This window comes from Muntiacus reevesi, chromosome 8 (genome assembly GCF_963930625.1).
Source record: "Muntiacus reevesi chromosome 8, mMunRee1.1, whole genome shotgun sequence".
Classification (NCBI taxonomy): domain Eukaryota; kingdom Metazoa; phylum Chordata; class Mammalia; order Artiodactyla; family Cervidae; genus Muntiacus; species Muntiacus reevesi.
In genome coordinates, this window is record NC_089256.1 from 86675828 (window position 1) to 86700224 (window position 24397).

The window sequence follows — 24397 nt, forward strand, 5'->3', positions numbered from 1 at the left end:
TACCCATGTGCTTTGACTTATCACTGAGCCCTGTCCTAGAGCTCAGACCTGCTCTAGGGTCCAGAAGAAGGTTGTAGCCAGTTGGGACTTGTCCAGAAAAAGAAGTGAGGCCTCTTCGCAGCCCTGTCTGTCCTCAGCGTAGAGCCTGAAATGCCCTCTTATAAAAGATATTTGGTTTCTTGGCATCTTTGGGAATCCCTCCTTTAATCTCTGCTTCCCTGCAGAGAGGATGTGCCTGTTCCCCTCAAGGTTGAGGAGCTACATGGGGTGGTTCTAAAATCAAAGACTAGCTTTGGAAAAACCACGCTGGAATCTGCTCACTTCTATTAATTACATCCAGCTAATATCTATGGTCTGCACTGTCAGCACTCTGGTCGCAACCACTTCCGCCCCTCAAGTATTGACAGATTGTGGCGATCGCTTGCAGTCCTTTCTTCACAGAGGGACCGGGGGTGGGAAGGCCTGGGTGGGCAGAGGGGTCCAGAGATGGTCAGTCGCCCTGATTCTGGTGGCGGTAGGTCAAGGAGGGAAGCAAAGCAACGGCATCAGCCTGTGTGGGAAGGACAGACCCTTCTCACCAATGTGTCAGCAAGGGTCTGGGGAGCGTCTCTTGGGCCCAGAACTGAGAGTCGAGAGACGCGTCAGGCCGTGACTTACTTTCCAGCGGCATAGACCTCGGCTGTATCAAAGAGATTCACTCCGCTCTCATACGCGATCGTCATCAGCCGCTCAGCAACCTGCAAAAGGATGTGAAGGTCAGTCGGAAAAGCCAGATGCTTCACAAGCCTGGGAAGCAACTTGGAGTCCTCTGGTTGGTCTTTCAGAGCGTGGAAGTCTCACCCACCCGTCTTGTTTTTCTCAGTTGTATTAAAGAAAGAAAGAAAATAAAGAAGATTCGACCAGCCTGCAGATGGTAAAATGACCCCTTCCCTCAGACCTGTCCTGGGCACTGAGGGGTTTCCCTCGGCGCTGAGAGCTCCCGGCGCCAGAGCAGCGAGGCGGAGCGACTTCTGTTTCTCGCTCTGCTTGGAGCACCCGGCCTGACAACATCCCCTGCGGCTCTGGAACCTCTCTGACCAAGACGGTCGTCTGGACCCCTGGTCACTTCATTTCTTGTCTTTCTCTTTTTCCCAGGCCAATAGGTCCTGGCAGCTGGGTGACTCCTGACCTAAAAGCTTGTGGCTTTATCCCCCCTGGAGGCTTAGCAGACTGTGCTGAGGAACCAAAACTTAGAGATGGGTCTGCTGGAAAACTCCTGTCAGCTCAGCACAGCCCCGGGCCCCGTCACAGAGAGGCCGCAGCCACCCTGACCCCGCGTGGAGAGGAAAGGCCGGGCGCTCCAGCTCCTCACAGGTCAGCCCGAGACCCCCGGGCTCCTCGTTCCTCCCTCTGTTCTGCTGAACCCGAGGGGCGAGTGTGACAAAAGAGCCTGGGAACAGCTAGAAACTACGCCTTGACCGAGGTTCTGGGGGGACAGCAATAGACAATGATGGAGAAAGGACAATTTTTTCATTTTGTTGATCGACTTCTTAGTTAATTGAAAAATTACACACCTCACAAATAATTGAAATTGATTCTCACATTATGTTTTTCATTGTGGGCTAAGGCTGCTTAATCAGTATTTCCAAGATAATCTCTTTTCCTATTTTTTTTTTTAAAGTGACATCCCAAGAAAATTGCCAGGCTAGCACGATGCAAATCCTTTAGAATAACAGCGGCTAAAATGTTATTGTGTGTGCTTAGTCTTGTCTGAATCTTTGTGACCCCATGGGCTGTAGCCCGCCAGGCTCCTCTGTCCATGGAACTTCCCAGGCAAGAATACTGGCGTGGGTTGCCATTTCCTCCTCCAGGGGATCTACCCGACCCAGAATTGAACCCGTGTCTCCTGCACCTCCTGCACTGGCAGGCAGATTCTTTAGCACTGAGCCACCTGGGAGGCCTATTATTACTGCTTCTAATTTGGCACCATTATGACGTTTCTCCTAAGTGTAAATTAAAATTTAAGACGTACCATAATTGCCATATATATATACAATATATATGTGTATATATATATTTTCACACAGACACACACATATATATTTTTCCCAGCTGGGTAGTATAGGATGCAGGATGCTAGTTCCCCAACTAGGGATCAAACCCGAGCCCCTGCAGTTGAAGCGTGGAGTCTTAACCACGGGACTGCCAGGGAAGTCTCATGCCCTATACTTTAGAGATTATTGCGCTTGTATTGTATATCAGTCTTGTGTTATGTCATGTGTCGTACTAATGGATTATTATTAGGAAATGTGCATAATAAATCTCATCTAGGGAGAAATTTTAAGATGTAGGATCCTGGATGGAGAACTGAACTAAATGATAAGACATTTCCCAATCATGAGATCTGAAGATCTGAACATGGAATAAAGGAAATCACAGGACTAAGTCAGAGGACCAGTGTCTGAGCTTGAGCGTACCACTTACTAGATAAATGCATGCGTGCTCAGTAACTTCAGTCATTGCCAACTCTTTGTGACCCCAAGGACGGTAGCCCGCCGGGTTGTCCATGGGATTTCCCAGGCAAGAATACTGGAGTGGGTTGCTATACTCTCCTCCAGGGAATCTTCCTGACCCAGGGATCAAACCTGCATCTCCTTCATCTCCTGCATTGCAGGAGGATTCTTTATCACGGAGCCATCAGGGAAGCCCCTCTTAGATAAATACGTGTTGGCAAATCATTTGACCTCTCTGAGTTTCAGGTTCATCATCTGCAAAATGGGGATGCTTCTGTCCTGCCCGCCTGGGAAACCTGCAGATCTCAGGGGGAGCTGACCTTACCCCCCTCCAAGGAGGGCCTGGTGGGCCTAACGTGGTTCAGGGAAGGTCATGTCACACATTTGAGCCAACAAAATGTGAGAGGAGATTGATTGAGGAGTTATGGGGACATTTTTCCTAGTTCTTCTTGCAGTGTTTATGCAACACTTTCCCTGGAGTTACTTTTCTAACTGAGATCTAGAATGCCTGCCGCTATCTTACTGTTTTGTATGGATGAAATTGACATACACAGGAACACAGGGTCAGGAGAATCACTAGGAAATGCAACGGAGGCTCTGACTGAGTCAACCTGGAAGCTTGCTCTAACTCGGCATTTCTAATGTGAAAGTAAAAATAGGTTTTTCCCTTATTTGTTCAGCCAGTTTGAATTGGATTTGCTGATACCTGCAATTGAAAGAAGCCTAACAACATTCCTGCCAAGTGGCTATTCAATAAATGGCTGAACTCACACAGTAACGGGGACATCACCACGTCCCAAGGTGGCACGGATAATGATTCACTCAGCATATTGTGGTTCGTATCGGCTCTGTGCCTCCACTGCCATAAAGAAATAGTTTAACTTGATCAGCTCAGCCATGGGTATGACTGTGGCCTGGCTGTGTCTCCTGTCTTCCTTGCTGGCAATCTCTCTGTTGGGCCCTGGGGAAGAGCCACAGCTGCTCTCCAGAAGGACAATGGCTATTTGTCTGGTCTGCATTGAGGTGAAAGTCTCTGCAGTCATTCACAACAGCTTTATTGTGTAGTTTTTAGAATCATAATTTTAAAATGATTTGTTTCAGAGGCAGGCCCAGCGTACTCTGACCTGGGCAAGCTGGGCTCATTGCAGCAGACAGCAGACACTGTCAAGGGTCGAGCAAAGATGAAGAGGGGAATAATATGCTTACAGTTGACTCCTCTGCTCTGAAAGGGAAGGTGTATTTGTCTTTTTCCGCTCCAAGTACCATACCAGCCAGTAAGAGGTTATGCACATGCTAGATACAGTGGATCATTAACTTTAGACCTCCCTCCTTCCTTGTCACTTATTTTGCATTGCTTTGATATCTGTGCACTTGCCTCTCTGCTGCCTCAATTCTTCTTTCCCGAGATGGCCCTGGAGTGGACCTGGTGATGACCACCTTTATTTTTTTATCTTTTTTATTTTTTTTGTGATGACCACCTTTAGTCCTTTAGAACTCAAGGACTTATTTCCCCAGCTCTTAGGAATGCTGTCATCAGAAAGCCCTTGGCTAACGTGAGTCACCTAGCCCAGGGACGCACCTGCCTCCCGGGGCAGCCTCTGTTCAACGGCTGGTCATACAAAGGATATAAATACTCCTCTCTCCCCAACTTGGGGCAACTCTGCAGGGCCATCTGAGCTTCAGAGTTCTCCATGGGGTCAGCTGAGGTCACTGCTGAGACTGCATCACAGCCCAGCTTCCTAATAACTGTTCTGCAGGCTAATTTCCACCTCAGTTCTGCCTCCCAGGTACTCCCCACTGTAACAAGACCTTTGTGATGACCTATGCCCAACACTGGGAACAGGCATTCAGACAGATGATAAAAATAAGAAGAGAAGACCCCTCCCTATGGATCTATTAAATAACAGGGTGACCTTGTGAGCTGTGGAAAAGACCCTTTATCTCCCTAAGTGTCTCCTTAGGAATGGTAGTAAGAACTACCTTTAAAAGAGCTTGTCTTGTGTCAGGCACCAGTGAGTCCTCCATTAATCTTAGGGGCCATCATCTTCATTTTACTGATGTGGCAGCTGTTGATAAAAGTAAATGTTAACAAATCTAGTTAATGCAGAGTGAGTTGAAGCCCAGTGCATATATCTACTTAGATACACTATCCCTGACTCCTCAGTGGTATCAAGGAAGCCAAGGAAGGCTTGGAGGGACCTGAGGGGGTTTCTTCAGGGAAGTTGTTGGTACTCAACGCCTCCATAGCTTTCTTATGCCATGAAAGTAATCATTAAAGGCAATGTTCAGAATTATAATTTTGATAAACTCCATTCTGAATGTGTGAATGAAGCTGTAAAGGAGTTCTGTAGTAGTTACAGGTCCCATTTATTTAGTGTCTGCAACCTGCTAGTCAGAGGGCTATATAAATGTCAGACATTCATAACATGGTTAATATTTTCAGCAGAGCTTCCCATTTTGCATATGAAAAAATGAGGAACAGAGGTTGAATTAACCTGCCCAAGTCTAGGTGACCCAGTTTTCCTAATACTGAGAAATACTAAAATGGAAACAATGCAAACGGACCAGTTGGTCTAGGTGAACCTAAAACACATATGTATACACATGCCAGCAATAAAATCATTTCATAAAATTACTAAATACTAACTCCAAAATTGATCATTCTCTAATTATTGAGCCTGCTCATTAAATAGACTGACAGCTTCAAGGGCTATTCACAGTCTAAATGTGAAGAATACAGGAAGCAAGATAAAGTGGAAAATAATCTCTGAGTCAATCTTAGCCATTTCCGGTGATTGAAATATTATCCTTTTAAAATACCAGAATCTCAGAAACTGTATTGTAAAATACAGTTTGCTCTGCATTTTCTATGATCAGCATAATCGAAGACAAAAGTAACTCACCTCATCTGAAATTTGACCTCCAAATGTCACCCATGTTCCTGGAAAAGAATAAATATTTGCATGTTATTCATAATCATTTTCTCACGTTGGGCATTAAGGAAAACACTTTTCTTACATCGGGGCTACTTCAGTAGGTTGCTCATGAAGGTACCTGGACAGGAAGTTCTGCCCATCCTCCTTCTATCGCTAAGTTCCTCAGCAGGGATCTGCATCCCTTTGCTTGTCTTGTCTTCACTTAAAGGCCAGTATATGCTAGTAACGGCCCTGTCTACTAAAAGCTTTTTCTTCTGACTTAACACCACATATGCTGCTGTGTAAGAAGGCAGTGCCCCAAGCCTGCATCCACTGCACACTCATTTTCATTCCACTTGGCTAAGAAGTTAGCAGTTCTGAAAGCGAAGGGAAGACCTCTGGTCAACTTTTCCCTTCCTTTGCCTCCAGTGAGGGACTCTATTTTGTGTTTTCTATTCCTTCTCAGAGGTTCTTCCAGTCCCCACTTCCAAGCTGCAAGGGGTGACAGTTAAGCTTATTCTTTCTTATGACCTGCCATTCCAGAATGGAAATCGCCATTGGCTTTGGGGTGGGATAGAGGCAGTAGCTGCCGAATGAGGTTCGGAAAAGCAAGCAGGAGAGCCATAACCAGTTGCCAAAGATCTGCATTTGAAAAGCAAGAGAGAATCAGGCACTGAGTGGGCTATTGCCTTTCAAGTCTATAATCACCCCACTCATTCATAATTCTCTCCTTGATTCTTTTTTTTTTTTTTTTTGAGCTCTAATTACCTGCCAGGCAAAGGCATTGCACCCACATGCTCAGTATAGTGAGGTGATTGCCCTAGCTCCTCTGTTCCAAGAGCTCACAATTGACAACCACAGTTGTTTAGTCGCTAAGTCATGTCTGACTCTTTGTGACCCTGTGGACTGCAGCCCACTAGGCTTCTCTGTCCATGGGATTTCCCAGGCAGGGATACTGGAGTGGGTTGCCCTTTCCTCCTCCAGGGGATCTTCCAGACTCAGGGATTAAACTCACATCTCCCGCATTGGCAGGATTCTTTACCGCTGAGTCAGCTGGGAAGCCCTCACAGTTGACAATACTAGACGACAAATGATATGAGGAAGGCAAATATGAGGCAGGCGAGGAAGGAGTGCTCCACTCTGACTGGAGGGAGGTGGCCCTCGAGAAAGACTTCTGAGCAGAGGCTGAGTCTCAAAGGAAGTAGCTGAATGAAGAAGGGAGGGACAGGCCTTCCAGGTAAGGGTGCAGGCGAGGCAAGCGAGTAGAACACTTGAGGGGCTGATGCGCTGTGGCTGGGCTTCTGCGCCAGATGAGGAAGCATGATGTGGAGAGGGAGGGGTGACAGAAGGTGACTGGGGGCAGCTCATATTTGTGGGGGCAACAAAGAAATGTGGTTGGAAACTTATGCTTTGTAATAACAGGATAGCTACCATTTATGGAACATCTTCCAAATGCCAATAGTACGCTGAGAAACATGTATACTTTCATCACTACAAATGTGAGCAAACTTACAAGGTAACTTTACTATCCCAATTTCCAGATGACTACTCTGGCATCAACCAAACTAATAAGTGATATACTCAGGATTCCCCACACGTGCTGGGCTTCAAGGAAGATATCTTTCTCACTGCATTTTGCCACCTCATCAATAAATTTCCAAAATTAATTATGGTATTTGGATTCATACCCCCATAGAAGCATGCTGATGTAACTATACCTTTTTTCTTCTTCCTTCTCAGGGACTAAACAAGGGGAGGATATATATTATTTTACTGTTACTCTCTCCATCCCCAGAGGTTGTAAATGGGAGGTTTACAGATTGCACTCGGTTTGCAGACTTGTTTTACCCGGCAAGAACAATGTTGTCCCATTTGGTATTTTAATAAAAGTTACCAACATTTTGATAATTTAGGAGATTAATCTGCTTAATCTTGGGAGATTTTTCTTTGAAATGTCTGATTTCCAGCTTCTCTTAATGACAGAGGATCAATGTCCCCACATAGCTGACATGCCCTGAATCTGAGCAGCAATGTCCTCCCTGTTTATTCAAAGGTCATACACCTTTCTTGGTATTTTCAACACTAAGATCAAATGGCAATTGTTATTTACTCCCACGTGTTTACTGCTATTTTTTTTATTGTAGACTTTAGAGAAAAAGAGACTTGTGCATCTCCTACAAAACAGAGTTCAGTATTTCAAGAAAAAATAGGGGTGCACTTTTTTGGTAGATGTGAAGAATTTCCAACAAAATTCTTTGTTGTAAACAAAGAATGTTTACAACAGAAAAATTGCAACTTAAGGCACCATAATAAAATAAGCCATGACTGGTATTCAGAAAAGATGGGCATTTGGAAACTTGATGGACTGAAGAAATGGCACTGTTTGTTTTGAATGAGAATAAAATAAAAGATCTGCTGTGAAGTGCGGTTCTCTATTAAGTGAAAAAATTGCATGGGCAACTAAACCTTTTTACAGACAACACTTTTACAAAAGAGTTTCTTTTGAATGTAGCAGAAATTATGTGTCCAGAGCATAACAAGCATTTGCAAATGTTCCTATAATCAGAAACATTGCTGCTCAGCATGTTGAAAATATGGCTGAGAACTTTCAGGATAAGTTAAATTACTGGTGGCATTTTCTATTGCAGCAAATGAGCTCATATATATAAATAATAGCACACTGCTAGCTATATTTATTTGTGATGCTTTGAGAATTTTGGAGGGGTTAAAGAAATTTTGAACAAGGAGTCTCTGCAAGGCAAAACATCAAAATTACTTTGTAATGAGAAGGGTCTCAGACCATTGGATATAGAAGGCACTGTTCCAGATTGCGTTACTACAGATCAGGTTCTCACAAAGGGTAGGGCTAAGCTTGGACTCGTCAAGCAACAGATCTGAGGTGGCACTATTTTGAAGGGGTGCTAAGCATAAGTCCATTAATTTCATTTATCAGGAATGCCTTTGGGCTAAAAAGTTAAAAGGAAACAAGCCATGGATTTGGTAATTAATATCATGAATCAGCTATTCTTCTATATCTTGGAGAAAAATCAGGTCAGTGTTTGCTTAATGAATTTGCTAGCTAGCTTACTTGTGCTGTGATCTTGGAGAGCATTTTTTTTTTTCTGTTCATATCATCAAAGGAAGTCCCATATCCATTTAGCAGCAAAGATTGGCTCAAAGTTCCAAGCTTCTTGCTGACATTACACGCCTTCGACAACTTATGAATAGTTTTCTATTGGGACATTCAGAATAATTTACACGAATACCTCATTTGCTTTTCTCAGTTCTGACAACACAGTCTTTGGAAAATTCATTTGTTAAAGAATAATTTGGTTCACTCTTTCAACATTGCAGTCAGTTCCCAGATTTGAAAATGGTGACCTGAAATTTAATTTCCAAAATGGGTCCTTTGAATGCTGGATTTCATGCTTTAAGGAAACAAACCAGCATTATTTAGCTTGTTGTTGTTGCTCAGTCGCTAAGTTGTGTCCGACTCTTTGTGACCCCGTGGACTGCAGCACGCCAGGCTTCCCGGTTCTTCACTGTCTCCTGGAGTTTGCTCAGATTCATGTGCATTGAGTTGGCGATGCCATCCAACCATCTCATCCTCTGTCACCCCCTTCTCCTTTTGCCTTCTATCTTTCCCAGCAGCAGGGTCTTTTCCAATGAGTCGGCTCTTTGCATCAGGTGGCCAAAGTGTTAGAGCTTCAGCTTTAGCATGAGTCCTTCTAATTCAGGGTTGATTTCCTTTAGAATAAACTGATTTGACCTCCCTGCAGTCCAATGGACTCTCAAGAGTCTTCTCCAGGACCACAATTCAAAAGCATCAATTCTTCAGCTTATTCAGCTTATCTTTCTTAATTTTTGATAGTACAAATGAAGGGCTATGAAGTTACCAAACTGTACTACAAAGTGGTATTGAATACTTTGGCAACGTCGAAAGATAGAATAGTATTTCTATCTTGGAGGATATAACCCTCCTTATAAGAACCTAGCCATGTTGGGAAAAGCTTATGTTTAGGAGCAGTTTTATTCCAAAATTAATCTGAAAAAAAAAAATTACCAACCCTAGTTTACATACTTAAGGCTTCTTACCATACATTACAGTAAATAGACCTGGCTGACATTTTGGTACAGAAGAAAAGACATCAGGTCTCTGATTCCAAGTCAGAGCAGTAATGAATTATAAGATAATAATAACAATAAATGTTTTTCAGTTTTGGTTTAAATTTTTAAATATAAAATAAAATATAGATATTATATATATACACACACATAAATATATATATAGTAGTATATATACCATAATGTAGTATACCACCATAATGTAGTAAAAATGAAGAGTCTGGTTCCAATTTGGGGATTCTGTCATTCTTCTATTCAGCTTATTTGATTTAGGAAGGCTTCCTCCCTGACCTTTTAGACATTTGCTATTTATTTCTTTTATAGTTGTTTGTTTACAAACTTTAAATCTTTTACCAAAGAGTAAGCTGTTTGGGTTTGGGTAGAATCTGGGAGTTGGTGATGGACAGGGGGTCCTGGTGCTGCAGTTCATGGGGTCACAAAGACTCAGACACGACTGAGCAACTGAACTGAACTGAACTAAAGCTATTTTAGGTATAGGGCTTTATTTTACTTATCTTCTTAACTCCACAGTCCTAGAATAAAATAGTCTTTGGAAAATGGTTGGTAATTATCTGGTTAAATTGAATTGAAATGGCTTTTCAGCTATCATTAATGTACAAAGTACTGGGAGAGTTTCCCACCAAATAAACATGTATATTTTGATTTATAGAAACATGAAAAATGCTCATCAACAGTCTTCAGTTCTAACCTCTCCATGATTGATGGATTGCTCCTCACCCCTGTACCTCCACATCTGGGCCCTCTCCTGGAGAAGGGCAGGGGAAAGTCCTTGTCGCTGGCTGCAAGGCCCCTGGGGACTGGAGGGGCACAGGATAGGTAGGCTCCACCACCAACCACGAGGAAGAGCTGACACTTACAAATAGGAAGCACTCCCTCAGGATGGAGAAGGACTGAGGGGCAGATTTTCAGACAGGACACTCTACTGGTGGTTTTACTTCTACCACCCCTCTTCACAAGATCTAAGGTGGTTTATTACTTAATACAATTCTCAAAAAACTTCCGTGGCAGTTTCCTTGATCATTTTTCTGCCTCTAGCGAGAACACGCCTTCTTGAGACCTAGGATGGCATATGATTATTTCACTGTGATGTTTCAAATTAGTGAGATTCTATTTAGAAGATCATTTTACTTAACTGACACTTGTTGTTTCTAACTTTTTAAAAGCAGAGGGAGTATAAAGAGAACTTTGAACTGTTATTGTGTCTTCTGATGAAATTTCTTCATGGACAAAGGCAATATATGCTTTGAAAACCTCTATTTGAGGCCCTTGGCATATACCTACCAGAGCATAGAAAGTGATCAGTGAAATGTAAAAAGAAAAGGAAAACACACACACCCCCCCCTCTATTTTGGTTACTTAATTACCTTGTTGGTGGTTTACCGGGTAATTGCTAAGCATAAGGAAACATGCTTATCAATTAAATGATCTCATTGCTTATATGAAGAAATATTTAGATATTCAGAAGTAGTAACATTTGGGTCTTTTTTCAAAAGCCACTTTCCTTATGAACCTCATCTGGTCACCCATGTAGAACCTCAACACCCATCTCCTGACATTTAACTACCATATCCCTACAGTCAGGCTGCCTGCAGGTAGGCTACCTCCTTGGCCCGTTAACATCTCACATCACTCAGGTGCAATTATCATAACTGGGAAACTAACACTGGTACAGTACTAGTAACTAAGCTACAGACCTTTTCATTTCATTGTCCTTTTTTCCTGCTCCAGGATCCTATACAGGACACAACATTGCATTTAGTTTTCATGGTTTCTTACTGTCCTCTGTTGTGTCTTTCCTCGTCTGTCTTTCATAATCTTGACATTGATCAAGTATTTGATAGAATGTCCCTCAGTTTGGGTTTAGATCATCTGTTTAGACATTTGATAGAATGTCCCTCAGTTTGGGTTTAGATCATCTGTTTAGATCATCTTCTGGAACAGAATTCCAGAAGAACATCTCCTTCTGCTTCATTGACTACACAAAAGCCTTTGACTGTGTGGGTCACAACAAACTGTGGGAAACTCTTGAAGAGATGGGAATACCAGACCACCTTACCTACCTCCTGAGAAATCTGTGTGCAGGTCAAGGAGCAACAGTTAGAACCAGGAATGGAACAACTGACTGGTTCCACATTGGGAAAGGAGAACATCAAAGCTGTATATTGTCACCCTGCTTATTTAACTTCTATGAAGAGTGAATCGTGCAAAATGCCGGGCTAGATGAAGCACAAGCTGGAGTCAAGACAACCGGGAGAAAAATAGATATGCAGATGACATCACCCTTATGGCAGAAAATGAAGAGGAACTAAAGAGCCTCTTGATGAATGTGAGTAGAGAGTGAAAAAAGCTGGCTTTAAGCTCAACATTCAAAAAAAAAAAAAAAATGGAGATCATGGCATCCAGTTCCATCACTGCATGCCAAATAGATGGGAAAACAGTGGAAATAGTAAGAGACTTTATTTTTCAGGGGAGAATGAAGAGCCAACTCAATGCACTGCATTCTGGATTTGACAATTTTTAAGTCTGGCAAATAGAGCACACCTTGATTCCAGGTTAATATTGGAAACAGTAAGAGACTTTATTATTGCTCCGAAATCACTGCAGATAGTAACTGCAGCCATGAGATTAAAAGACACCTGCTCCTTGAAAGAAAAGCTATGACCAATCTAGACAGCATATAAAAAGCAGAGACATTACTTTGCTGACAAAGGTCCATCTAGTCAAAGCTATGATTTTTTCCAGTTAGTCATGTATGAATGTGAGAGTTGGACTATAAAGAAAGCTGAGCACCGAAGAATTGATGCTTTTGAACTGTGGTGTTGGAGAAGACTCTTGAGAGTCCCTTGGACTGCAAGGAGATCCAACCTGTCCATCCTAAAGGAAATCAACCCTGAATATTCATTGGAAGGACTGATGTTGAAGCTGAAGCTCCAATACTCTGGCCACCTGATGTGAGGAACTGACTCACTGGAAAAGTCCCTGATGCTGGGAAAGATTGAAGGCAGGAGGAGAAGGGGATGACAGAGGATGAGATGGTTGGACGGCATCACTGACTTGATGGACATGAGGTAAAGCAGGCTCTGGAAGTTGGTGGTGGACAGGGAAGCCTGGCAAGTTGGAGTCCATGGGGTCACAAAGAGTCAGACACGACTGAGCAACTGAACTGAACTGAATTGAGGGTTATAGATTTGGTGGCTTCTATTTGTATACTGCAGTTTCACTTGCTTATGTTTTGGATGTATTCAAGAAGGCAACATAAAAATGCAATTATAATATTTATTATATCACAATGAACTTTTCTTCATTCTTTTATTCAGCAAGTCCACTATTTGAGTCTACTCTGTGCCAGGCATTGTACTTAAATTATAAGGATACAACAGTGAGAAAATTATTTCTCCCATAATGGAGCAGCAGATTTAAATGGCAAGACACAATAATGAGAAAAACAAGCTAAATAGACAGTGTTTATTTATGAATGTTAATTTCATAAATAAAATAAGAAATGTGTAAGTTGATTGATGAGTCTTAAAGAGAGTCATGTTTAAAAGGTGGGATTTGGTAGCTAAAATGTTAGGGGGTGGGTACTGAGATTCTACATGGGGTGACTAGATAATGTTCACAAAGAAAGTGGCTTTTAAAAAAAGACCCAAAGAAAGTGAAGGAGCTTGTTAGAAAGCTACCTTGAGGAAAAACATTCCAGCAGGGGGAACAATGTGGAGGGGGCTTACACGGCATGTTCAAGGTCAATGAGGAGACCAATGGCCAGAGAAGAGTAGATGAGGTCTGTGGGGTCGTGGGGAACAGATTGCATGGAGTGATCTTAATCATAAGAAGGACTTTGGAGAGGAGTCTTGAATAGAGAAGTGACAGAGTCTGATTCTGTGAAGAGGAGCCTGTGCTGTGGAGTTGAGAGCTCACCTCTGAGGCTGAGACACCAGCATCAGCTCCAGTGAGGAGGCTATCATGATCAATCTAGGTGAGACGTGAAGGTGGTTTGGCCTGAGGGGGTGGAAATGAGGACGGTCAGAAGTGCTTGAGTTTTTGACAGATCTTGAAGGAGAGGAGATAGGATTTGCTGATTAAAGGGATGTAGGGTGTGAGAGAAGGTGAGACTTCAAAGACAACATGAAGGTCAGAACCAGGGAAGAATGGAGAGCCAACTCAATGCACTGCATTCTGGATTTGACAATTTTTAAGTCTGGCAAATAGAGCACAACTTGATTCCAGGTTAATGCAGTGAAAGCTGACCAAACGGTTGAGAGGTATTTAATCTAGAGGTGTTTAGAGTTATTCATCTGTTATATCACTGAAGAATTTAAGGTTGGCAATGCAAACCTCAGCTCTCACTGAACTTAGACTACACGCTGCTCAAAATTAATGTGTTCACTATCTCATTCGAATAGAATTATTTCCAGAGAGAGGTAGAACTGGGGGTGGGAGGGTTCTCCCAAATTCATGGAAAGCAGGAAACAGAATGTAAGTCCAAACAAGAGCTGATTTGGAGGATGAGATGATAAGCTGTTGGCCACCTCCTCCACCAGGGCCAGAGCATTTTCCTCTGTGCATTTCCCCCTCTGAGCTGTGGGCAGAGTCTTCTGAGAATGGAACCCTTCCCCGTGTCTTTAGATCCAAATTCTACTTATTCTTCAGGGCCCAGAATTTCAGCTTCAGAGTCCAGTGCTGCTAGACTTCCTTAACACCTCCTCTCCTCTACACCTCTGTTGCACTAACTCTGTGACCCAGGGAAGTCCCAACCTCTGGATTTCAAGTTTCATCACACACAAAATTAGGGACCTTAACGTTTCTTCATTACTAGGACTTTGTGATTCTGTGTCTGGGCTTTGAAGGGAGAAGAGCTCATCCCATTCAACTACTATGAACAAAGTGTTATTACACCGACCATATCACATTGTAATTCCATTTTTCCCCCACATATGACACCCCACCAGATTGCATCTGTCCTGAGGGCAGGGACAAAGCTTAATCTAAGTGTTTAATTCTAGCCACTGAAGTGAAGACTGACACATAATAGGTACTTAATAATCATTCACTGAATCAGGAAATAAACACTTTAAAAACTCAGGCATCCAGCCCTGATAAGAAATGTCTCTCACATGAGAACATGTGCAGCATGTTGATTGTTTCCCTGATTCACTATCTTGGATCAGAGGTCAAGCCTGGTTGCATACTTTAATATCCTGGGGAAGCTTTCAATGGTTCTACTGACCTAGTCCCTCAACAGACCAGTTCATCAGAATCTCTGGGAACAGGACCCCAGCATCAGAATTTTTAAAAGATCCTCAGATAATCCTAATTGCATCCAGGGTTGAAGACCATCATTCTGCTTCTTAAAAATATGTATTCATGTATAGTTAACTTACAATGCTATGTTAACTTCTGCTGCACAACAAGGTGACTCAGTTATACACATAAATATTTTTTCATATTCTTTTCCATTATGGTTTATCACAGGATATTGACTATAGTTCCCTGTGCTATATATTAGGATCTTGTTACTTATCCATCCTATATATAATGGTTTGTATCTGCCAATCCCAAAGTCCCAAGCCTTCTCTCCCCAACCCTCACTCCAGACTGGCAACCACAAGTCTGCTCTCTATGTTTGTGAGTCTGTTTCTGTTTCATAGATATGTTCATTTGTGTCATATTTTAGATTCCACATATAAGTGAAATCATACAGTATTTGTCTTTCTCTTTTTGACTTACTTTGCTTATTGTATGATCATCTCTAGCTTTATCAATGTTGCTGTAAATGGTGTTATTTCATTATTTTAAATGGCTGAGTAATATTCCATTGTGTGTGTGTGTGTGTGTGTGTGTGTATATACACACACACACACCACACATATATCTATTATACCACACTTTCTTTATCCATTCATCTGTTGATGGACATTTAGGTTGTTTTCATGTCTTGGCTATTGTAAATAGTACTGCTATGAACATAGGGGTGCATGTATCTTTTTGAATTATAGTTTTGTCTGGATATATGTCCAGGAGTGGGATTTCTGGATCATTTGGCGACTTTATTTTTAGTTTTTTGATGAACCTCCATACTGTTTTCCGTAGTGGCAACACCAGCTTACATTCCTACCAACAGTGTAAGAGGGTTCCCTTTTCTCCACACCTTCTCCAGCATTTATTATTTGTAGACTTTTTAATGATAGCCATTTGGACCAGTGTGAGGTGGTACCTCATTATAGTTTTGATTTGCATTTCTCTGGTAATTAGTGACGATGAGAATCTTTTCACGTGCCTATTGGCCATCTCTATGTCTTTGGAGAAATATCTATTTAGGTCTTCAGCTCATTTTTCAATTGGGTTTTTTTTGTTATTGAATTGTAGGAGTTGTTTATATATTTTGGAAATTAAGCCCTTGTTGGTTGTTTCATTTCCAAGTATTTCCTCCCAGTCCAAAATGAAAATGTCTTTTCATTTTGTTTATGGTTTCCTTTGCTATGCAAAAACTTGTAAGTTTGATTAGGTCCCATTTGCTTATTTTTGGCCTTTATTTCTATTGCCTTGGGTGACTGACCTAAGAAAACATTGGTGCAATTTATGTCAGAGAATGTCTTGCTTATGGTCTCTTCTAGGTTAAGATACTTGTCCAAAGTCCATAAATCAGTAATTGGTAGAGTTGGAGCCAGGATTTAACCAACTTCCCACTGTTAATCACAAGATGGTATGGAAAGCGTGATCCTCTTTTAATAAGCCGGGTGAAGTGAGTTCATATTGATGGAGGATCAAACAAACAGAAAGCAGATACCCTAGAAATCTGGCCTGAGAGAAGGTCTCAGAAAATGGGCCTGAGATGTACAAAGAGGTGACAGAGGTGAAGAACTGGCTTTTGCCTTTGGTGCCCTCTTAAAGGGCATGGAATACAGCCTTCTTCCTACTAGTGAGGCAGCAGAGTGAATGGCTAAGTAGCAAGGCAATGTTCTGAGCAACCCTGTTGTGGTCATGGTAGATAAACTGGAAGAAGACCTACGTCTGAGCACGTGGGACACAGCTCAAGGCCCTACCTTTTTCACATGGTACAGACAAAGCGTTCTTTGTTGTTCTGGCTTGCATCTGCAGATGTTCTCTACCAAGCCTGGCCTTTATTTTTGGATCCAAGCTGCAGCCTGGTCTCTCATTTTTGGCTTTGAGTGTATTGCTAATGAGCATCTGGCCTGGGATAACAGAAGTGATGACAACCTAGCCTTTACATTTTTACTCTGGCTACCTTTTCTTGCAAAAGCCAATAATACTATTTAAGGTCTGAGTAGGGAGGGGGGAGATGAAGGGCTGCTTTTACATCTGTACTTTATAAAAGAGCTTGAAATAGCAAGGCAACTGGGAAAGGAAGTGGTAACGTCCACACAGAACAAAAGTGGGCTCTCAAAGCAGAGGACGTGTACTTTAAGAAGTATTCTCATTCACAGGCGGCTCTGCAGGACCTGAAGACTCCACATATATACAGACGAGGAAGTGAAGTGGTAGAAAAGTGACTTTCCACAGTTGGTTAGTGGTGGGGTATCCAAGGGCATGGTTTTCCCTAGGCTCATGCTGTCTTCTGGTGATGACCTCCCATCTCCGCCGTGTGTCCTGTTCCAGCCAAATGGTGTGGTCTAGGGTTTGCTCTGAATGCTTGTAACAATATCTTGCTTTCATGAATCTTCCGACATTCTTCTCTCTGCCAAAAGCTTCCTTACTGAACCTTCCTTATGGTAAGCTTTACATCTATTTCTGCCCCCAAACTTCCTCTAATGGACGAAGAACAGGCCACTCCCTTGGGCCACCTCTCTGCTCCCAGATTCTCCCAACTCCATCTGAGGACAGTTTTAATCTTGTCTTCCCATGAGACCTCATGCATAGAGTCATTCTGAACTTTAAGCTCTGAAACACTTAAGAACTTCAGAGCCAGGGCTGACAGCTGGACCGTAAGGAGCTGTAGTTGTCAATGAAGGAATTCTTGGGTGTATCCTTGGGTGTATGAGTGTACCACACAGGGGCAGAGGGTACCAATGGACAAGGCAGAGGGGAGCCTAATCTTAGCTTAGGCATGGTTGGGATAGGGCTGGGTCTTTTAGAAAAGTTTGCGGACCTTCTAATACGCTTCTGAAGGCTGGAGGTTTTGAGGGTTAAATGGCTAGGATTGACATTACATCCTTCATGATCCTCATAGAGAATGTACAAATATTTGATGTTTTCCTTCTTTCTTTGATTTAAAGTACTTTTTAAGTGCCAAGGGATGCTGCTAGCTCCATTTTAAGACTTGTTTCAGAGCAAATCTGCCTGGAACCATCTTGTTCAGTTTCTCCATTAACCTGACCAGTAAAGTTTAAAGGCAAGGCAGTAGCGATGGGAGTAGGATGAAGGATAGTGGGGCAAGAAGTTTAGAAGAGGTAGTTTTGTTCTATAAAGCAGGAGCTTCTGTGCACATAGCATAGAAATGAAATTTCAGTGCCTTAAACTTTCCGCCAGAAAACAGTGACCCACTCACATTAAGATGTTAGAATTAATGATACATAATAATGTAAATCCATGGCTAAAGCTCCTTACATTTTCTCATGTGTGTGTGTGACTCCCAAATGAATTGATTCAGCACCCTGAGCCTGTTAGGAAATTCTTAAATAAAATAAAACCAAAAATTCTTTGATGAGTTTTTCTTCCGAGGGTGTTTTAATCTTCTGCCCACACTATTGAAATGAATATTATTACTTTTATAATATGAGGCAAAAGTTTTTTTTTTTTTTAAAAACTCTTATTGCTTTTTTGGGAAATCCATTCATAAACAAAGATTCTAACAAATTATAGCTCTTCCTATTTCCTGAACATGGAAAAAAGGCAGTGTTTATATTTTGTTAGTATATTGTCCAAAATTCCTTGGTCAATTTCTCATATCTTTTTGTACTAATATTTACATGTTGAAAATTATTTCTTACAACAAAATTTCCGGGGTACTTATAACCAGCGTACATCATTAATGTGCCATGTTCGTTTTGTTCTTTTGGAGGCACTTGTGTAAGAAATGAGTGGTGCTGGGAAAACTGGACCGCTGGACATGTAAAAGAACAAAATTAGAACATATTCTCACACCATATACAAAAATAAACTCAAAATGGGCTAAAGACCTAACTGTAAGACCAGAAACCATAAAACTCCTAGAAGAAAACATAGGCAGAATACTCTTTGACATAACTTGTAGCAATATTTTTTGGATCTGTCTCTTCAGGCAAAGGAAACAAAGGCAGAAATAAACAAGGGAACCTAATTAAACTTAAAAGCATTTGCACAGCAAAGGAAACCGTCAACAAGATGAAAAGACAACATACAGAATGGGAGAAAATATCCGCAAATGATATGACAGATAAGTGGTTAATATTCAAAATATATAAACAGTTTATACAATTCAATATTTAAAAAAAAAGAAAAACAAATAACCTGACTAAAAAATGTGCAGAAAACCCAAATAGATATTTTCCCAAAGGAGACATACAGATGGCCAATAGACATGTGAAAAGATGCTCAGCATAACTAATCATCAGAGAAATACAAATTGAAACCACAATGAGATATCACTTCATACCACTCAGAGTGACTGTGTGTGTATGCTTAGTCACTCGATTGAGTCTGACTCTTTGTGACCCCATGGACTGTAACCCGCCAGGCTCCTCTGCCCATGGGGATTGTCCAGGCAAAAATATTGGAGTGGGGTGCCATACCCTTCTCCAGGGGATCTTCCCAACCCAGGGATCAAACGGAGGTATCCCACATTGTAGGCAGATTCTTTATCAGCTGAGCTACCAGAGAAGCCCCCCTCAGAATGACATCACCAAATAAATAATAAATGTTGGCAAGGATGTGGAAAAAAGAGAACCCTAGTACATGGTTGGTGAAAACATAAATCAGTATATCCACTGTGGAAAACAGAACATAGGTTTCTCAAAAAACTAAAAATAGAACTAACATATTATCCAGCAATTCCACTCCTGAGTACATATCCAAAATAAATGAAAACAATAATTCAGAAAGATATATGCACCCCAATATTATTAGCAGCATTATTTATAAGAGCCAAGATGTGGAAGCAAAGTAAGTGTTCATCAACAAATGAATGGACAAAGATGTGGTATATATATGTGTGTACACACACACACACACACACACACACACACACACACACACACACACTGGAATACTATTCAGCCATAGAAAAAAATGAAATTTTGCCATTTGCAGCAACATGGATAGACTTGGAAGGCATTATGCTGAATTAAATAAGTTAGAGAAAGACAAATACTGTATACTATCACTTATATGTGGAACCTAAAAAATAAAATAAACAAATGAATGTAACAAAACAGAAACAGACTTATAGATATAGAGAATGAACTAGTGGTTACCAGTGGAGAGGGAGAAAAAGGGAGCAGAGCAAGATAGGTGTAAGGAATTAAAAGTACAAACCATTATGTATAAAATAAATAAGCTACAAGGATATATTTTATAGAGCAGGGAATATAGTCAATATTTTATAATGAATTTAAATGGAGTATAGTCTAGAAAAATATTGAATCACTATGCTATATACCTGAAACCAATGTAATATCATAAATCAACTATAATTAAAGAAATGGTAACACAGGTCAAATAACACAGTGTTGAAATAAAATTAGACACTACAGAACACTAGGACTAAATGGTAATTTCTGTTTTTTTAAACAAATTGAAATAGTTTCAATGTTTTATTCTGAAGTGGGATCTATCATTAAGGTAGAAAGCATATATATACATATATATTGTTTTCTTTTTCTGTGAACTCCTAGAATGGGACCTGGAATACAGCAATACATATTTTTATTCTTGACTTTATACCTTGCCTTTCCATAGTAAGTTACTATGAATAAGAACTCTCTGGAAAAATGCTGCTGTCAAGGTTTGAAAGTCAAGGTGACCTCCTTTACACTTACTTTTATCTCTAAAAAGTTCAAGGCAAATTTTTATCTTTGTGCAGGGATATACTTCTTTGATAGTTTAGTGAGTTATTCTCCCCCAAACAGTAATAATTTTGAGTTACTCTGGTGTAACTGTACATTTAAAAATGTGTGTTCATAGGACTATCAGGATATGTTAGGAAATAAATTTTAATTCCACAGTGAGGCAAAGAAACTCTTTTAGTGAAAACAAGATAGGGATAAAATACTGTGAAAAAGAATGAAAAAATTTTTTATAACAGTCCTTTCAAATTCTCCCTCTTGTGTTGTGAGTTTCATGATGTTCATAGTATTAAGTATCACTAACGAAAACTCAAAGTTGGAATATAATACAAAGTGTTCACAAACTTTTTGACTAAGATGTTTTTGAAATGTAGAGAAATTAAAACTGAGGAAATAAATAAGGGATAATTTAGCAAAAACCTAAAGATTTTTAAAAAAGTTCTCAAACTTATTACATTCAAATTAACCCAGTTCCCATGCTTCCCTGTAGATTTATGAATTTGCATATAAAGAGTAGCTTATTTTATCCATACTTGATGGTTTCCAGCTGTTAATGATTTCAGCTTTTTCTTTTTAATCTATAATATCCGTTTCCTAATGAGAAATGGATAGCCGTGTCAAGCAGATGAAGTATTTTAGCATTTTCCATGGAACTATGCATGAAAATTGTTATGCACTGACTCTCTATTTCTAACTAAGCTACAGAGATCTTCCTTTTTCAGTAATTGTATGTAGAAATTTATCATGTTAAATAAGAAAATGCGCAAGCAATACTAAATCATGAAACCATGTTGGTGTATCTTAAGTTTTAGGAAATCCCACTTAATCCAAACTCTGCATAGAGTCCCTTACCTTTGAAAGGATATTTTGTACTATACTGAGAGTATAGTAGTATCCTGAGAGCGTACTATACTGTGGTAAGGAGGAAGCCCAGAAGAGCTCCTGGCAGTATCACTTGGGCACTGGTGCTCCCATGCAGGCTTTGGCATTGAGGAAATGGCAGTATGATGACCACACAGTCCCAGCTTTACAGGTGTGGAATGAAATTTCCTAATGTACTGCACAGAAAGCTATCTAGAGATTTAGGTAGTCAGAAGCATCAAGGAATATAAAAATTACATTTCTGCATCAACAATACTTGAGAACAATGCAGTTCTCAAACACAGGACAGGCCACCCTGAGAGATTTTCAAAACAATTAATATCTTAGGATAATCTTTGTATACCTAGAAATTACATAAAGCCTGGTACATAAGAGGGGTTTATTAAGTGTTTCATGAGTGAATGAATTCAAGAACAGCAGAGAAGTGATCATACTAGTAGTAATGTTTGGTAAACTTTTACTGCCTGATGATTTTCTTTTCATTTATTCATTGTTTGGAAATGAGTAAATCTGAATAAATTTATCTGTGGCCCTTATATGAGTTTGTGGCTTGGGTATCCATCAGCTACCACATGGGTATACACAATGACAGAATTTTCTGAAGGGTGGCTGGCACATTGACCTGGGTCTCAGGAGTCATTATGGTAGGAGATCACTTGCATTTTCCATCTTAAAGCAGTGCTGGTACTTATTTCTCCTTCTGTCAGCACCAGGAGTCCTGGTTTTAAGAAGCTAGGATGGCTGTGCCCAGAAGAAACTCCTGGGGCAGCAAAGATAACCTCCTGAAGACTCTCCATCTTCGAGCATTTTGTGATTAGTCAAGAAACTTAGGGAATCACCCACCATGAAGAATTAGAACTCTCTATAAACGAGGTAAGAAAAAGAGTACCTAACTGAGGAGAAGAATGTGGTACCAAATGGTCTGGTGTGTCCAACCCCTCACGATTCCTGAAGGTTAGGTAGAGAGTTGAGCGTGTCCTCCATGAGGACAGGGCGTTTCTCTGACCTGTTCATCACTGCCTCTCCAACACCTCAGACAGATCTGAGTTTTGCAGATCAACTCTCTCGCATGTCTTACTTGGTGCCTTCTAAAATTAATTCTCTTATTTTTTTAAAAAATCATGAAGGGTAGGCATTTTCAATTTTCTTTCAGATACACATGAGGTTGAGTATGTCTGTGGCTAAATAGATTCACCTTTGAGACTTGACTCATCTCTAAAATAGATACTGATACCTACTCCAGTGTTGTTGTGAGAACAAAATAAGATGATGATGGAATACTTTTTCTATAACTTACAAGGTGTCAGGCACTGTGCTACACACTTTTAGACACAATCTCATTTGGAACTCACAACCACTCTGATTTGAGTTTATTTACTGGTGGTGGGGGTGGGAGGGAGGTGACAGCTGAGATATAAGCCCAGGCAGACAAACGTCGCAGTCCATGCTCTTAATGATTTCAATAGCATATACCAAGTGTCTAGAACAGTACTGCACATACAATATGTGCTCACTAAATGTTACAAGATTGCCGGGAGAAATATCAATAACCTCAGATATGCAGATGACACCACTCTTATGGCAGAAAGTGAAGAAGAACTAAAGAGCCTCTTGATGAAAGTGAAAGAGGAGAGTGAAAAGTTGGCTTAAAGTTCAACATTCAGAAAACTAAGATCATGGCATCCAGTCCCATCACTTCATGGCAAATAGAGGGGAAACAGTGACTGACTTTATTTTCTGGGCTCCAAAATCACTGCAGATGGTGATTGCAGCCATGAAATTAAAAGATGCTTACTCCTTGGAAGGAAAGTTATGACCAACCTAGATAGCATATTAAAAAGCAGAGACATTACTTTTCCAACAAAGGTCCATCTAGTCAAAGCTATGGTTTTTCCAGTGGTCATATATGGATGTGAGAGTTGGACTATAAAGAAAGCTGAGCACTGAAGAATTGATGTTTTTGAACTGTGGTGTTGGAGAAGACTCTTGAGAGTCCCTTGGACTGCAAGGAGATCCAACCAGTCCATCCTAAAGGAGTTCAGTCCTGGGTGTTCATTGGAAGGACTGACGTTGAAGCTGAAACTCCAATACTTTGTCCACCTGATGCTAAGAGCTGACTCATTGGAAAGGACCCTGATGCTGGGAAGGATTGAGGGCAGGAGGAGAAGGGGCTGACAAGAGTATGAGATGGTTGGATGGCATCAGTGACTTGATGGACATGGGTTTGGGTAAACTCCGGGAGTTGGTGATGGACAGGGAGGCCTGGCATGCTGTGATTCATGGTGTCGGTTCAAGAGTCGGACACGACTGAGCAACTGAACTGAACTGAAATGTTACTTTTCTTCTTATCTTCTAAAGAGATAGTATTTGAAGTAAAAGAAGTTCCATAGGAAGATATATAACCTTTCCAGAGGTGGTAGTGAAAGCGAAAGTCAACATTGGAATGTATGAATTCTTAGTCTACCCATCTCAACAAATCTCAAAAACTTTACTAGTTATTACATTATGGATCATTTGAAATGACACGTGGAGGGTGATGAGTAGACTAAAACACTGAAAATGCTGTGAAATTCTAAATTTTAATAAACTAAAGCTAAATGAAACATAAGCACCTTTCCTTTTTCGGTGGGCACCAAAAGCGGTGTCCACCCTGCTCTATGGTTGTGCGTCCTGCATGCTGCCTGGGAATCAAAATTTTTTAGGTGCTCAGAGTTTCCAAGGTGGACTTAGCCATCTGATGAGCAAGTAACTTGGGTGGGGAGCCAGGAAGCAGAGCTTTTCCATGCCAGCTCTCCTCAACTCCAGACTGGAGATGGTAATGCCTTGCAGAGTCCTCAGCCCTGACCACACAAATGATTATAGACTATTCTTTCAAGATGCGCTCTTTGGTGCTTTGCCTTTCATTTTTGTTAGCACTATTAACCTTCTGCAAAAATCCCAGTGGAAGTAAATGACTGCAACA

At 41.0% G+C, this 24397-nt stretch overlaps 1 protein-coding gene across 2 annotated transcripts in view; it reads right to left on the reverse strand.

Annotated features, from left to right (window-relative positions):
- The window catches only part of KCNAB1 (potassium voltage-gated channel subfamily A regulatory beta subunit 1), a 429637-nt gene that overhangs the window by 76084 nt on the left and 329156 nt on the right, over positions 1-24397 (reverse strand). For both annotated transcript variants that reach the window (XM_065942986.1, XM_065942988.1), the window contains exons 3-4: positions 5396-5433; positions 658-737 (exon numbers count right to left, since the gene is read on the reverse strand). In XM_065942986.1, coding sequence (XP_065799058.1) covers positions 658-737; positions 5396-5433 — 118 coding nt within the window. The remainder of the gene's footprint in view (positions 1-657; positions 738-5395; positions 5434-24397) is intronic.